Raw genomic sequence first — 17557 nt, forward strand, 5'->3', positions numbered from 1 at the left:
ATCATTGACCAAACACATGTGGGCTCTTCATAACTTTAATGTGTGATATTTAATATTTATAATTTTAACCGGTTGACAAATAGAGAGTCTAAGTATGTATAAAGTGTATTAATAAGAGAAAAATATATATGTGAGTTTTATATTGTTAATGTCGGCTCTTTAAAAAAATCCAAATAGATAGTGAATAATGTATAACTGTGTATAAAATCTTTATACTGTCAATGTATAAACATTACCCTCTATTAATAAATATGATTACAAATGGAGTGTTTTTTAAGAATATTATTATAATTGAATGTTATATATGAATTACAATTATATCCTCAATTATTATTGTATTATGTTATTAAATGCTCCAAATTGATTAAACATATTTTTTTTTGAACACCAAAAAGATAATGCATTAGAATGACACAAGAGGTGCAACCCAAAACAACAAGCTAAAGTTTGTTTCTAATACAATTGTTAATAATGCAAAATCAAGGTTGGAGACACCATGGTTAAAAGGAAACCCAATTATAAACACTATTAGGAGTATTTGTTAATGATAGTGTTTTACTTTGCTTTTTAGTTCTTTAATTATATGATCATTATTTATGTCTTTGCTAAAGTAATTATTTAATTATGTTAAGGACTTGAGGGGAGTTATGAGTCTATTATTTTGATTGTTAAGAGATTCTATGATATAATTTTGTTGATTGTTGGGAGAGTCTATGACCTGACTATGTTGATTATTGACATGATCTATGATCCAAATTTACGAATTAATTTGGGAATGTATGATCCAATTATATTAATTATTCAATGAATCTTAGGATATTTTAATTGACCTAAACATTGTGAAGTGTCAAAATGATCATAAATTCTCCACCAATTTTGTAACACTTTAACTCATTACTCAACACAAATTGTTGGCTTTATACTCTTAAATGATAAAAAATTGTTAATTGATCAAATATCATATTTAAAGTGTTTGTGTATGCTTAAACCAGAGGAATAATTGAAAAAACTAATTTTCCAGGGTAAAGTTCACCTAGCTCAACATAGGAATTAATGAAATATATTTGTGAGACAACTCTAAAGCCTTCTATTTTCCTTAGCTTACTACAAACGAACCTTAAAATACATATATCCTTAGTTCAGTTAGTTGAATGCTTGTCATTATATCAAACCAAATACATATAGGTTGATATGCCAAAGTTTTAGGAGTATTACAGATAATAAGTCAAGTCAACCCAATCTTGAGTCAACCAAGCCCAATGTTATTGCTTTCATTATGGTTCTGCTATTCATTCTTTGTCTGCAACAACTGTTCTGCAAGTGCAGAGCCTTGCATCCAAGTGCATAAGATTGTTTTACTTTCTTCTTTTGGTTCTTTATTTTCTTTTCTTTTGTGTTGATCAGGTTAGATTATAATGTATAGGTTAGTTAGTTGTTGAGCTTTGTAACTGTTTTTAGTTATTGATTGGATGGCTAGTTTCCCATATCCTCTTGTATAAATAGCTTCTTGGCTCAACATATTAATAAGATTAGAAGATGTATTTATCAAAGGATCATTTTATGGTATCAAAGCTCTCAAATTGAGAGCTCTGCTGCACATATTCTTCATCTTTCTCAAATACTCTTCAAAGTATCAAAACTCCATTAGAGGTTTTGTGAAAAGCTTTTAAGGTTCTCAAATATCCTTCACTGATCACAAATTCTGGTCAGGTTCTTCTGTTCACTATTGAGGTAATCTTCTTCACAAATTACTCAAATGGATGATAACAATTCATCAAGCCAAGGGACACTGTCCCTCAGAAATGATTCCCAAGATCCCACTAGCACCTATTACTTGCATCCTGGAGACAGTCCAGGAGCAATCCTTGTACCTCATCCTCTTGAAGGAAACAATTATCATTCTTGGAGTAGAGCAATGAAGAGAGCTCTCCTTTCCAAAAACAAATTCAAATTTGTTGATGGTTCTATTGCCATTCCAAAACGAAATGATGTTGGTTATTATGTGTGGGAGAGATGTAACAACATGGTTGTTTCTTGGATTTCAAGATCACTCTTCCCACAAATTGTTCAAAGCACAATTTACATAGATAATGCCCAAGACTTATGGCACGATTTGAGGGAAAGGTTCTCTAAGGGTGATTACTTCAAGATGTCCGATCTCTAGCAAAGAGTTCATTCCATAAGGCAAGGTGAGAGAGATATCTCCAACTATTTCACTGATTTGAAAATTTTGTGGGATGAATTAGAATCCTTGAGACCTACACCCTCTTGCAAGTGTGAGATTCAGTGCAAATGTGATTTGGTAGAAACTATGAAGAATTACAAAGAAACCGAATATGTAATATGCTTTTTGAAAGGGCTAAATGATCACTATCAAACAACAAGGTCTCAAATCTTGTTGATGGAACCACTACCTTCCATCAATAAGGTATTTTCTCTTGTGGCTCAAGCTGAGGGACAGATTGCAGGCATTCCCTTTGGAGAATAAAAAAATGATGTTTAACTTCAATGAGCAGAATCAGGGAGCAAGATCCTCACAAACCAAAATGAATTTCACCAACAAAACAAGTAGAGGTAGGTTTAGTGGAAGAAATGCTCATACTGTTTCAAGAAATGGTCCTACAAGGCTCTGCACCTATTGTAGAATGGAAGGACATACAATTGAAAATTGTTATTTTAAGCATGGGTTTTCCCCACATTACAACAAATCCAAACCTTCTACTGAAACAGTAAATAACATCAGTGTGGAAGACATCACGACTCAGACAGAAAATGCTAAACCTGCAGCAAGGAACAAACAATCTGGTATACACTTGAGTATTGAGCAGTATGCCTAAATCACATCCCTGCTCCAAAGTGTTGAGGTTGAATCATCCACACACAATATCAATCAACTAAGCTTGGTCCCTGCTAACAACTCTGTTGCTGAAGATGATAATGACAAGGCCAACCATATCTCAAGTAAATTTCATCTTTGGATCATAGATATTGGGGCAACAAATCATGTAAGTCCTTATCTCTCCAATTTTATTAATTTTAGGTCCATCAAGCCTATCATTATAAGGCTTCCAAATGGATCAACTACAAGTGCTAAACATTGTGGCACTGTCAAGTTTTCTAATAGATTGATCCTATATGATATTTTGCTTGTTCCAAAATTTCAGTATAATCTTGTTTCTTGCAACAAACTTGCTAAGTCCCTAAATTGCAGATTAATATTTGATGACTCACAATGTTTAATTCAGGATATGATTATCTTGAAGATGATTGGACATGCTAAAGCTTGTAATGGAATTTATGCACTTAAGATGACCCCTCAACTAGGAAATTTAAATTTTCAAACTACTAGTTTAATTGCTGTTAAAGAACTTAGTGTACCTTTCTTTCATCCCTCACATTTAGTTTTACACAATGTATACAAACTTTTTCCTTATGTTAACTTTGATGCCACTAAAATTTGTGATTATTGTCTTATGGCTAAACAAACCATATTGCCCTTTCCTAATAGTATGAATAGGAGTAAATCTCCCTTTGATATGTTACATATGGATATTTGGGTTCCTCTTGCAATTATATCTATTCATGGTTACAAATATTTTCTTACTATAGTTGATGACTTTAGTAGATACACTTGGATCTTCTTGATGAGATCTAAATCTAAAACTCTCCCTTTGGTGCATAACTTTGTCAAGATGGCACAAACTCAGTTTCACAAAAATGTTAGAATCATTAGGAGTGACAATGGTGCATAATTTTTTATGTCATCCTTTTATCAGGAGTTAGACATCATCCACCAAACCTCTTGCATTGACACTCCTCAAAAAAATTCCATATTTGAAAGAAAGCATAGACATTTGTTAAATGTCACTATATCTCTCCTTTTTCAATCAAAACTGTCCAACAGTTTATGGTGTTATGCATCCAAACATGCTGCATATTTGATCAATAGGATTCCTAGTACTGTAACCCTTGGGAAGACACCTTATACTATTCTATACAATAAGGATCCTAATTTTATGGATCTCAGGGTCTTTGGAAGCCTTTGTTTTGCATCTAGCCTTGCTAACCATAGGTCTAAACTTGATCCTAGAGCTAGAAAATGTATTTTTTTTAGGCTTTCAATCAGGGACTAAGGGTTTTGTCCTCCTTGACCTCAACAATAGGGAAACTTTTATCTCAAGAAATGTCATTTTTTATGAGCACATTCTACCCTACATGTCAACATCTCTCTGTCATTCCTGCTCCAACAAAGACTCCACTGTTTATCAACATGAGGAAGGAAAGACAAATGACCTAAGCTTCCTTGATCCTCCATCCATAAATCCTCAAATCTCTCCCAACCACATATCCACAAGTGACATTTCTCCTAAAACTTTGAACCAAAATTCTAATAATCAACTTCCTGTTTCCATTCCTGGTAATCATAATAACTCTGATTCTCTTAGAAGATCAACTAGGACAAGGTCTACTCCATCATATTTGCGTGATTTCCATTACAGCCTCATAAGCTCTACTGCTCCTTCTTCATCTCCAGGTATCATACATCATCTTTTAAAAGTTTTATCCTATAACAAGTTATCTTCTTCTCAATTGAATTATGCCCTATCAATAGTCATCAATGGTGAGCCCAAAACATATAAGCAAGCAAGTAGACATCTAGAGTGGATCAAGGCAATGCAAGATGAGTTAGAGGCTCTTGCATTGAATAATACATGGTCCATTGTTGATCTACCACCAAACAAAACTGCCATAGGTGTCAAATGGGTGTACAAAATTAAATACAATTCTGATGGCAGTGTTGAAAGACACAAGGCCAAGTTAGTAGCTAAAAGGTATACCCAGATAGAAGGCCTTGATTATTTTGACACCTTTGCTCTTGTCATTAAACTCACTACAGTCAGACTACTCCTAGCCATTGCTTCCTCTCAACATTGGCAATTGCATCAATTAGATGTAAACAATGCTTTTATTCATGGAGATCTCCATGAAGAAGTTTACATGAAACTTCCACCTGGTGTTCAGTCTCACAAGCCAAACCAAGTTTTCCAATTACACAAGTCTCTCTATGGCTTAAAACAAGCCAGCAGACAATGGTATAACAAACTCTCCTCCACTCTTTCTACTTTGAATTATAGACAATGCTCACATGTTCACTCACTTTTCACTAAGAAAAATGGAGATAAGTTTACTGTTTTATTATTTTATGTTGATGACCTCATCCTAGGAGGCACTGATGTTTCTGAAATTGCTTTTGTTAAGAGCCACTTACATAATTTATTCAAAATAAAGGACCTTGGACCTCTAAAATACTATCTTGGCTTGGAAGTATCTCGTTCACACAAAGGTATCATTCTATCTTAGAGAAAATATGCCCTTGATATATTAGCTTACACGGGTTTCTTATCCTCCAAGCCTCTCCACACTCCTATGGTTAAAACAACAAGGTTTCACCAACATGATGGAAAGCCTTATTCTGATCTTACTCTTTATAGGAGATTGGTTGGAAGATTGCTATACCTCACAAACACTAGACCTGACATAAGCTATGTTGTTCAACAACTTAGCCAATTCATGTCTAATCCCACTCAAACTCATTACAAAGCATTAACAAGGGTATTGAGATATATCAAGTCTTCTCGAAGACAAGGATTATTCTATCCTGCTTCCTCTATTATGCACCTTAAAGCTTTTTCTGATTTTGATTGGGGCACTTGTATAGATTCTAGAAAATCCATATCTGGATATTGTGTGTTTTTAGGTGAATCTCTCATTTCATGGAGATCCAAGAAGCATCAACCAGTTGCAAGATCTTCTTCTGAAGCTGAGTATAGGGCTTTGGCTGCAACTTCTTGTGAGATACAATGGTTAACTTTCTTACTTGATTCTTTCTTTATTTCTTTCATTACTCCTGCCCTTCTTTATTGTGATAGTGCTCCAGCTTGTCATATTGCTAACAATTCTGTTTTTCATGAGAGGACTAAGTACATTGATATAGATTGCCATATAGTTCTTGAAAGACTTCAAAACAAGCTTTTTCGTCTATTACCAGTATCAACAATTGATCAGTATGCTGACATTCTTACAAAACCACTTGACCCTTCTCCATTTCATTACTTGTTATCCAAGTTGGGAGTCCTTAACATCCACTCTCCAACTTGAGGGGGGCTATTATAGATAATAAGTCAAGTCAGCCCAATCTTGAGTCAACCAAGCCCAATGTTATTTCTTTTACTATGGTTCTGCTATTCATTCTTTGTCTGCAACAATTGTTCTGCAAGTGCAGAGCCTTGCATCCAAGTGCATAAGATTGTTTTACTTTCTTTCTTTTGGTTCTTAATTTTCTTTTCTTTTGTGTGGATCAAGTTAAATTATAATGTATAGGTTAGTTAGTTGTTGAGCTTTTTAACTGTTTTTAGTTATTGATTGGATGGCTAGTTTCCCATCTCCTCTTGTATAAATAGCTTCTTTACTCGTAATAGTCCGAAATGTCAATATGTCATATTAACCCGACTACGACCGACCCTATCTCTTCTCACGACCAAACAATGCTACTCTTTTCACATTTTGATTTTTCTTTTCTTCTCTTAAATTTTGTCTAAACCTTATAAGTATTTACTTGATCATATTCCCATTTGATATTGAACTTATCTTAACATCAACCAATGCTTAGAAAATGGAACCTCCATCGCATTTTGGGGATAAGGGAAAATTGAGAGATTTTTGCATCTGCATTATGAGTGTTTGGGTGGTTTGTTCTACAACGATATACCGTTGCTAGCTATTGGGAATAGCACTATTTTGGTAATCCTCTCTATGAATTTTTTTTCCCTCTTTATGTTTGTGAATACCTATATTTATCCTACCCATAAAAGAAAAAAGATGAGAATTAATTATTTTTTATTATAAAATAGAAAAAATAGAATAACCATTCTTGATTCTAAAAATATTTTCATGCCAGTATCAATTGAATAACTTTTACTTACCCAAAATAAAATCGATTTACTCTATGAAATTAAATTTGGTAAAGTTGCAATAAGGCAAACATTTTAGAGATAGATTTGATAAGGCATCTTCTATTGGGTTTATAAAGAAAAAATTGCAGGACTTGTTTATTTTATTTAGTTTAAGTTTGTATAGCCTACAAATGTCTATCAATATAATATGACAAAACATAATTTATGTATCTATCTTAGAAAGATTATGTTTACATTATATTGCATTATTCTTCCCTCGGCTGTGCCTGTTTAGTAGTGATAATAGTAGGTCCTAAAGCATTTTTTATGCATTTCAAACAACAAAAATTAAGAAATAGTGGGTGACTGTTTTTCCTTTTTCTCTCTGATAATGGGGTGGTTACCTAAGTTATGGGAGAAATGGATGTTATTCTCAGTCTCTAAAAAGAGGGTAAGAGAAACAAATAAGGGATGACAACACGTTAGAGTGACAAAAGAAAGGGGTACGGAACAGAGAAACACACAGAGAAAGCAGGTTGAAACAAAAAAAAAAGCAGACTAAAAAAGAAAGGGGGTTCATTCAGAAACATAAAAAAAATATAGGAAGAGCAATGAGTCCAGCATAAAAGAATATACATCCAAAGGTGCTGAAATAGAGAAGTCTTATTAGCACAATAGTCAAATATTGTTTTAAGGAAGGACCCAACAGTGTTGGTTGACCCGAAAGGGGCATGGGTAGACAACCCACGGGCTCCCTGAACCGCTAGGTACAGCGCTGGAACCCAAGCAGCCTTGGTGGCTGGCCGATGAGAGTGCCAACAACCCACCAAAGCCGACGGGATTGGGAAGAAGGTGGTGTTGGACGGAGAGAAAAGAAGTATGTAGACGCCCACCATGGGTTCCAGGCACCGCGAGTAAACTGAGATGCCTTGCGCAAGGTTCATCGGCGCCTCATGCGCGACTTCACCGGAGGGACGTGGTTTCGGCCACTATTTCCAGGGATGAGTTCATCCCCTTCTCCTCTCCAAGAGGTCTGATATCTCTGGGTTTTCGGTACCCTTCCAGGTTCCTCACTGTTTTCAAACTTTGCTTTTTTTAATGATATTACTTTTCAATTATCATTTGTGTGTAAAGAGAACAAAAGGGCTTTGCTGAAGAAAAAGCCCATCAGTGGCTTGCTTTGTTTGGTTCTATTTATTATGTTAGTAATTTTTGTTCTATTTTATCTACAACTTTCTAAACTTTTTAATAACAATAATGTAAAACTATATAGTCATATTATTATTCCATTCTGTTGCATCACCCGTGTTAATAAAAATAAAACCATTCTCATGTTCAATAGTATGAACTCGTATTGCACCTTTCTCCTTACTTCGAGTTGAGAATTAGTCGCGGTCACTTGTACTGCTTCTGTTATTTATCAAAGTGGGAAGGAGATAAGCAGTCAATATTGACTCTTCGTCTTTTAGTCTTACTTTAATTAAACTCAGACAAATTTCTAAGCTCTATTATAAAAAATAATAATAAGTTTTAATTATTTTGGGATTAATAGCGATGTTACAACTTGTATTGCATCTTTCTTTTCACTTCGAACCGAGAACCAGTCGCGATCACTTGTAATGCTTCTGTTATCTAATGAAGTGAGAAAATGATAAGCAATCAATGTTAACTCTTCGTCTATTAATCTCAGTTCGATTAAATTCAAACAATTTCTAACCATTTTTAAAATCCAACCAAGTTACCATTTAAAAAAAAAGAATGACTAACTCTTATTCCCTATTGCACCGGGGATATGTAGGAACAATATGAACTTGTCAGATACAAATAAAAAAATAAAAAAATATTTTGTTTAAGTAATTTAATTTAAATAAATTAAGGTTATTCAATTTATGCAATTAGTTAGGGTACCATTTTATTACGGGCGAACGGTGAGCTAATACCTTCCCCAATTCGTAATCGACTTCCGAACCTGGATATTAAAAGTCCAAAGCCCAATGTGATTGGGCTTTAAAGATTTTTCTACATTTTTACCATAAAAAGTAGTGATAACTCTGGTCGTGTAGCCGAAAATCGGGCCCGACAATGTTGTCCGGTACTTGATGAATGAAAATCAAAGTGCCTTTGTATAATTAATAATTCATTATTTTGTTTCGTTTTACTAACTGAATCACTTATGATGCTTTAAGGAACAGGCAATAATTGAGGCGAGGTTACATAATGTCTAAACCAGTCATTTATTTTGGTATTCCTAACAAAAAAAAAATGTATGCACTAGATAATATATGAGTGATATATATAGGTGGTACATTATCTACTATTTATATTTAATTATTATTAACTTTTCAAAATAATATAAATGAATAGTAAATAATATATTGATTATGTATACATTTTTATAAATATCACACCCATTTTTAGATATGGCAAAACGGGCTGCCTACCTGTGTAGCCAGTGCCCGCAAATGTCCGCAAAAATTTAAGCGAGCGCAGGCATGCCCGCATTGGTTAACGTACAAAATTCAATGTCTTGCACATTTTAAAACGAGCTAACGTGCTTACGGACAACTCACTTCCATTGTTGAATAATTTAAAAAAATAAAAAATTCATATAATAAATGAAACAAAATAAAATAAAGTAGTTGAAGATAAAAAATTAACAAGTTTTTTGATATTTTATATGATGTTTAACAAATCACATTATATTACAATTTTTTAGAGATTAAAAATCACATTACATCATAACTAATTTAAAATTTTCTTACTTTCTCCTTAAATTATTTTTATGGGCCGTCTGCGGGCCGCCAGCATGCCCAACGGAAATGCCTGCAAACTTAGCAGGAAAAATGGGCCGGACGAAAAAGACAAATGAACAAAAATTAAATGGCCTGCCCGCAAAAAAATATGGGTCATGCGGGCGCGCCTGGGTTTTGCCATAGCTACCCATTTTAATTCCTTACTATCTTCAGGGCTCCACATCTTGAGTTAAAGCTGGGCCTCAAATAGAGCCCTGGGTTTGGGCTTTTTGCCTATTAGTATTTCTTAGTCTTCAATAGCAGCTTCCCGTCGTTTAAACGTAAAGGAAGGAAATTACCCACTAACCCACGAGCCTATTTATATATCATAATATATCTAAAGTAGACTGCAATCATGTATTAAATACTGCTAATTAAATACAAAGCTATGCAAAAAAAACCACTTGAAAATGAGCATTGTCATGGCCACTTTTTTCTGGCAACTTCTATTTTTTTTTTGAATCGATATCGTTTGGTAAACGAAAATCAAATAAAACTTATAATTTTTATAAAGAAAGCTTGTAACATAATAGCTTTTATGAAGTTTCTTCAAGTAACCATAAGTAATTTCAATAAATTGTTTTTCTTGTAAAATTTAACAAATTACATTAATCATACAATACTAAAATACATACTAATAATTTAAAAAACTAAATAAATAAGTATAAATAATAATTATTATAAATAATTACTAATAATTTTACTAAGATACATACGTAATTAAATAAATAAATAGTTGTTAGTAATTTATTTAATTATCTACATATTCAATTATTCTTATTAATAATTATAAATTAATTAATACACAATTAAACAAATAATATATGTCATTTTTAATGATTTAAAGAATTTAAGCTAGTTTTAACAAATAACCATATTCCTTATTACATTATACTTTAACACAGAAAAATATATGTACTGACAGTGTAAGAGATACATTGTCAATATATTATTCATCAATCATTTTCAAATATTATTAATTCTTTAAAAATAGTAATATGAATGAATGATTGATGATATACTGAGCGTATATAAATCTGAATTTACATAAAATTACTCTCCTACTTTAACAGTTAAGCTTATAACTACAAACTAGTTTTACGATATAAAGCAGTGTTATAAAACTCGGCTCGAACCGGCCGGTCAGACCGTTTCAACCGTGAACCGGTCATCTAACCGGTTCGAGTCTCTCATCTAATCGGTTTTGTATCAAAATTGGTTTGACTCAGTTAGTTTAAGCGTAAAACTGATGATTTGGATGATCAGACTAGTTAGACCGACCGAGTCAATCAAAATTAAAAGAAAATAATCAAATTGATGAGGTGAAAAAGTCAAATATTTTTAATTTATATGTAATTATGTTTGTCACTTTATATTACGCTATAACCAAATCTTTGTTGTTTAATTAAATTTTAAATTTATTGTACATTTTTGTTGTAGTTAAAGCATAGTTTATATATTATTTGATAATGTTTTCAACTTGCTTGTGTCATTTTATAGTATTAAAATTTTCTTTATTGATTGTTTAATTAGGTACACTAATGTTTTTAAATTTTGAGTATACAATTATTAAATATTGTTATACAGTATAATGAATTTTTAGAATTTTAATGTAAACCGAGTTAACCGGTTCAACCATTGACCCACTGGTTGGACCTGTGACTCATTGACCCAGTACCCTGACCGAGTCATTAACCGGTCCGAGTTTAATAACACTGATATAAAGGCATAACCATTAAAAATGAGGCCACAATAAATTAATATGTAAGATTTAATCATTAGAGAGAAAACAAACGGAAAGAAGCAACATTATTATTTGTATAGTAACAATAGTATATTATTATTTTCAATTCTTAAATGTGGATGTATCCTTGCCTTTATACATACCCATATTCTAAATTTTATTCGTGATTATGTTGTGTTTAATATAATTATGGAAGATTATGTGAAAACATGGTCATATAGAATCCCAAAATAACAATATTGTGACGGAGAAAAGAGCACAGGTGCACCCATTTTTTCAATATCTACCATACAACTTTTGTGAAATTCGTTTGGAAGAGGTTGTGCACTGTCCACAAGCTTAACCACTAAGTCTACTTTTGAATTGGTTGGTGCCGGGTACCCTACAATCATTTATAGGACAAAAATCTCTCACACTATATCTTAAACTATGTGTCGGACTAATAATATTAAAGCAAATTATATATAATAATATCAAATGAGGGGTATCCAAATGATATTTATTGTCTGATATATAGTTTGAGACAGTAGATATTATCCTTATTTGTGTATGTATTATGATATCTAATGAGGAGCAGGGGTTGTCAAAGCTAGATATTGTAAAGGCAAACTATGTATGTAATAACACAAATAAAATATTGATATAGTAGTATAAGGTTGCACTAGATTCCTAAAGTCAAAAGTTCGATTCCTGAGATCGATACTCGTTGGGGCAACCACGATACCCGAAATGATTAGTTCCTTACCAAAAAAGTAAGAAGATACATTTGTTAGTAAAAAAAAACTATATATGTGATAATAAGGATTCAACTTTTTGACACCATCGTGAAGTCACAAGGTATTCACGCAAACGAAGTTGAATTATCTGGTTCATCAATCACAAACTCATTTTCTAACAAAGCACTAACATAGTTGGAGGCGACTTTCACGCACTTTTGGCAGTGCATTTCAAACGTGAAGTGTTAAACTAAGTCTCAACTCACGATCACTTTTGTAATTGTTTTTCCTTGACCGAGAAACCTACAACCAATTATTGAGTAATCACCTCTTGCCTCAAATTCACATTTTTAGTCTCATTTATTCTTACAATGTAAACCTAAGTCACATTCCTTAATATAAATCTCAGTTTTGTCTTTAACCAAATACCAGGAAGGAATAAAGTGTTAATTTTCTTAGGATTATTACTTCCCTGGATAGAAAACACTAATGTATGACCTCTCATTTACTAGCTCTTGCCTGAGGTTGAAATAAGATTGTAAATTAGCAAATTAAAATATTTCTTGTGATACACTCTTACCAATCCTCTTAATTTCATCTTATTTTTGCCACAACCTATATTAGATTATATTTACCCAAAATTTTAAGACAATATGTCTATGAGTTAATCCATTTATATAGTCTTTAACTTATTTAATTCTATACAATATGATATTTTTATTACATTAATCACACTTACAACATTCAACATTAAGCAAAGCTTCATTGGAGGGTGTGACAAAGCTTTACTTGGGAAAAATCTTCCATAATCCTTTTTTTCTTGTGTCTTCTTGAGACACCGAGCATGAGAGAATATTAAATTCATTCTTATTTAGGTCTCATGTGTTATTTTATAATTTATTATACATTCCTATAACATAAGAATAAAATTTAGTTTTTCTTCATAATAACAAATATCATTCTTATGTTTATTTAGATCTCATAATCTACTTACATTTTTATATTTTTTTATAACAAATGATTTCTCTCTCATCCTTTCTATCTTTAATACCACATTTTCTTATAAGAATAACATAAGAATGTTCTTGCCCAAGAAATATACATTCTTAAGAAATAAGAACCCAACATTGGCAAATGGGTAGAAAGTAGTGTTCTCATTTCAATAAGAATACTAGAAGAATGTATGGATGTAGATGCTCTAATTGGTTCTACACTTCTACTTCTACAGGTATTAAAAAACATTAATAGTGATAAGATGTGATATCAATTTAAAAAATCTATTTTATTAGGAAGTATATGAAATAATGTAAAAAATTATGGGAGACTCGGTTAAGAAACTTTGGGGGCGTAGGGTTAAAGATTTTCCTATACTTTCTTTCTAATAGAATGTGTTTGCTTGTGTAATGTTTTTATTTTTCGAATTATTACTTCCCTTTACATGCCAATCCTTGCATAATAATTATTTATTTTCTATGCATGCAAAGAGTGGTGGAAAGATAAATGGATCAGAAAAGATCCGAACCCCGCAATAGTGTAGCGTGCGTGTATCACATTCGTTGGCTAAAGAAAGTTACTTGGGTACTTCTTAATTTCTTGGGGTAGACAAGTAGTGTTTAAAGCTACTTTTTATAAAGAATTTCTGTTGAGGCTGGTTTCCTTCTTGGCTGACCTTAGTTTAACAAAGATCATGTAGGACAAGTGTATGTCTGTCTTGTCATATTGCTAGTTTCCACTCAATATGAGATAGGGAAGATTGAAGAGTTATTATCCCCAATCCAATGTTAGAAATGTAAATTAGTTCACTTCCAAACAAGTTGTTAATTATTTTCTAGAAGTCGTGCTATTAAAGTATGATTTTTGTGAGGCCTTTGATTACAATTTAGAAGTTATGATAACAAATTATGACTTCTGTGAACAGTTTAGAAGTCGTGATACTAAAATACGACTTCTATGGGAAATCAGGTTTACATAAAATAGAACGACTTCTATTTCTATACTGACCAGAAGTCATTATAAGCTATCCAAAACTTGTGATATGTCACATGACTTCTATACTGATCATAAATTATATTATACCATGATGACTTTCATTAATCCAACACTTGTATCATTAGACCTAATGATATTTGAAATTATTGACTTGCTTGCAATTTGTGTCAATTAAGAACCCATGGTCAATTTTTATTTATTTATAATAATGTGGTATAAAAAATTAAATTTAAGGATGTGAATTTGATATCTGTTCTGGTAGGGACCGGTAGGTAAAAAGTATAGTGTTCTGGCTTTATAAATCTTCAAAAAGTTATGTGACTTTATAAAATTTGTGGTGTGGCATTTGTTTTTTTCCCAGTTCCTTCTTGTTTTTTTCCCAAAAAGCAACGGTGGTGGAGTTGTTTTTATCTGCAACATAGTTTTTATTTATTTGAAGAGTAATAATATGATAGGAGGCAATCTGATATTAATTAGCACTAGAACTAATTACCAAATCAGCTCCATAGCCTGCATTAACTATAGTAGAGATTACATCCTATTACACTAATGCACATTATGTTCTTATTTTATGTCGTACCAATTGATTTAGATTTTGCAAATTGAAGCTCAGATTATTGATTTTATTGAAGCTCAGATTATTTATTTTGTATTAATTTTTTTGGGTACTACCATAAATATCTCCTCTTCAGTGAGGAACTAATTTATTTCAGGATAAATGATTGTCACTTCCAACAAATATCGCTCAGAGGAATCGAACCCTAAACCTTTTGTATTAGCTTATTTGTAATAAGATTCAAATTGAACTTATTCATGTATTGGATAGACGCCCCTTGTGTGCTCCTTTATTACAATTTTGCTTGTTGAAAAAAAACATCCCATTACACTTGTACAATAAGTTTGGCATATTTTTGGTCAATTGTTAACTTTAAATAACTAAGTACACAAAATATAACCACCCCAAACCTTTTGACCTTAATTGTGGAATAGTTATTGATAAGATAAACCAGAGAGGGTTAAGTACAAGTTCTGAGAATTCTGAAAATGCTGGCATAGAGGAAGTATAGCTATTGGTATTTGGTAATGTTAATGGTCTATGTTGCTTTAGTCAAAATGCTGAAAATCAAAAGTGTTACATTATCCCCAGCTCAGTTCCCACTATTAGAATCCCCAGGTATATTCGTTTGAGACATTGATTTCCATCTCATATCTTTGGTATTGCTCAAAAAAGAGAGAAAACATAAGCTGATTCATGGATACTAATGTTTGATCAAAGTATAGTGTACTACAAATATATGATTCTTAAAGGTAAGAAATTGACATGTAAAAATCTTAAGATTCTCCAAAGAAAGCTCCCAATTTCCCTTCCTTTTCTTTAATTTTTTTATTAGTCTCACAAAATAACTAAAGAAACAAAGGTGACCCAATATCTACTCATTCATCCACTTCCAAAAGAGTCCATGAAATCCATCACATGCAAGCAAAACCAATCTAGATAGATAGTGGAAGAAGAAAGAGAGATAGAAATGAAGCTAAAGCAAAGAGATAAGGTTAACCATCTAAATATTCATCATTCTCACATATTGGTAACTTTTGGTCCTATATCATTCATATATTTTATTTACAAATCTGGCTGCAAAATACATTTCAATACAAAGCCACCCAAAAGTTGAAAATAAGGAAAATAATAGATTATATTGAAGTTAGCAATATCCAATCAAAAATGATATTTGTACGACCATAATGACAATTTTCACATTAACTTTTGGCCTTATAAAGCAAAATCAAAAGTTGTATTAAAACTGTCATGTGTGGTTGTACATATAACACTGCAGATTGAAAATATAGTATTGTGTAGTTTAAATTGTGATAGAACATTGAGCACCCTGCTTTGAACTGAGAGGAGTTGAAGTCATAGAGGGTTCAAGGGCCATCACAGAAATACAGTTAACGTTAAACCTATAATGCCCAGAAACCCAAGTTCCAACCTTCCAACGAAGCTTTCCATTAACCTTGAGATTCAAAACTAGTTTTCCAGCACTTTGATCACGACCAAGTTCATAACCAATAGATGGTGCAACAGGAACACCATTTCCTACCAAAGAAGCTGTTAAGAGATTACTCTCTTCATGGCTTTGGTAAAATGGAAGCACAGGTGTGTCACCAGTTATCTGTTGTCCCTTGTATGTTGCATAAACTTGGAACTCATCATAGTAAATGGCAACTTTTTGGTTAGGGTTTTTGGAGACAAGTGTGAGTTGGATTGAGGAGTTGAGTTTTGGTCCTGAGAGGTTGAGTTGGTAGATATCAACTTGTGTGAGAGAGAATTCAGGCTTTGAAGGGTGTATGATGAGATAAACAAGAAGTAAGAATAATAGGAGTGTGGTGAAAAATGATGAGAAAACAAAGAAGAGTTTCTTGTAGTTCCTCTCAATTCTCAGTACTTGCTTTTCAGCACAATGTTTTGGAGACCTTATTGTAATTTGAGACATTTTGAAAGAGAGAGAGTTGAAAAATGAAAGAAGCTAGCGATGTTTACAACCTTAAGGAAGAAGGGATGGGTGGGTTATAAAGAGAGCTTAAAGCAACAATTATTTTGCCTTATCATGCTTTTGGCTGGTAGTTATAATCTACATCCTAAGATGAATATCAAGAAGCACGACACGAGACATGGATATAAAGAAATTATAAAATGTTATAGAATAAGTCTACAAATAATTAAAAGTGTCAAATATAGATATATGTAATATATAAGATAATAAAGTGGTAAACTTCTGGAAAATTGCTTGATATAGAGGGAAATTCTAGCTTGACACGCGTGTCTAATTAGTATAGGTAAATTAAGCTGTAAACTTGGTTGAATACTTGCAAATAACGTATTAGTAGCCACAATGATTCATTTGGGCAGAAGAGAAATTGAACTTCAAATGATGTGAGCTTAATTATATTACTTAGTTTTCAAAGGACTAGTCTCAAATTAAGATTTTTATTAAAGAAAAGCCTTTACCCTTTTTATATATAAACTAAAAAAAGTAAATGCTCCTTAATTAAACACTTGGGACACCATAAATGACCTTTCTTTATACGGTTAATTTAGTTTATAAAGTAATTAGATGCATCTGAATAATTAACACTACACCATTTTCTACCACTTTATCAACCAAATGCTTTCTTCCTTTTGCAAGCAATTTTTTTTCTTTTCGTGCAACCTTTTGCAAGCAATCACGGAGCAAAGTTTTAGTGGGACAAACTACCCTTCTCACCTGAAAAAAATTGGGATGCTATACATAATAGATTCATAGTTCAAAGACTAAACAGAAAAAGTTCACACCTGTGTTAATGTAATATGTATTTACAGTTTTT

General features: G+C 32.4%; 1 protein-coding gene across 1 annotated transcript; it reads right to left on the reverse strand.

Annotated features, from left to right (window-relative positions):
- Window positions 15776-16816, reverse strand: LOC109343102 (NDR1/HIN1-like protein 12). The gene has a single exon (XM_019581240.1). It carries the CDS (start codon window positions 16684-16686, stop codon window positions 16054-16056), a length of 633 nt encoding a protein of 210 aa, XP_019436785.1. The 5' UTR covers window positions 16687-16816; the 3' UTR covers window positions 15776-16053.

This window comes from Lupinus angustifolius, chromosome LG03, assembly GCF_001865875.1.
Source record: "Lupinus angustifolius cultivar Tanjil chromosome LG03, LupAngTanjil_v1.0, whole genome shotgun sequence".
Classification (NCBI taxonomy): domain Eukaryota; kingdom Viridiplantae; phylum Streptophyta; class Magnoliopsida; order Fabales; family Fabaceae; genus Lupinus; species Lupinus angustifolius.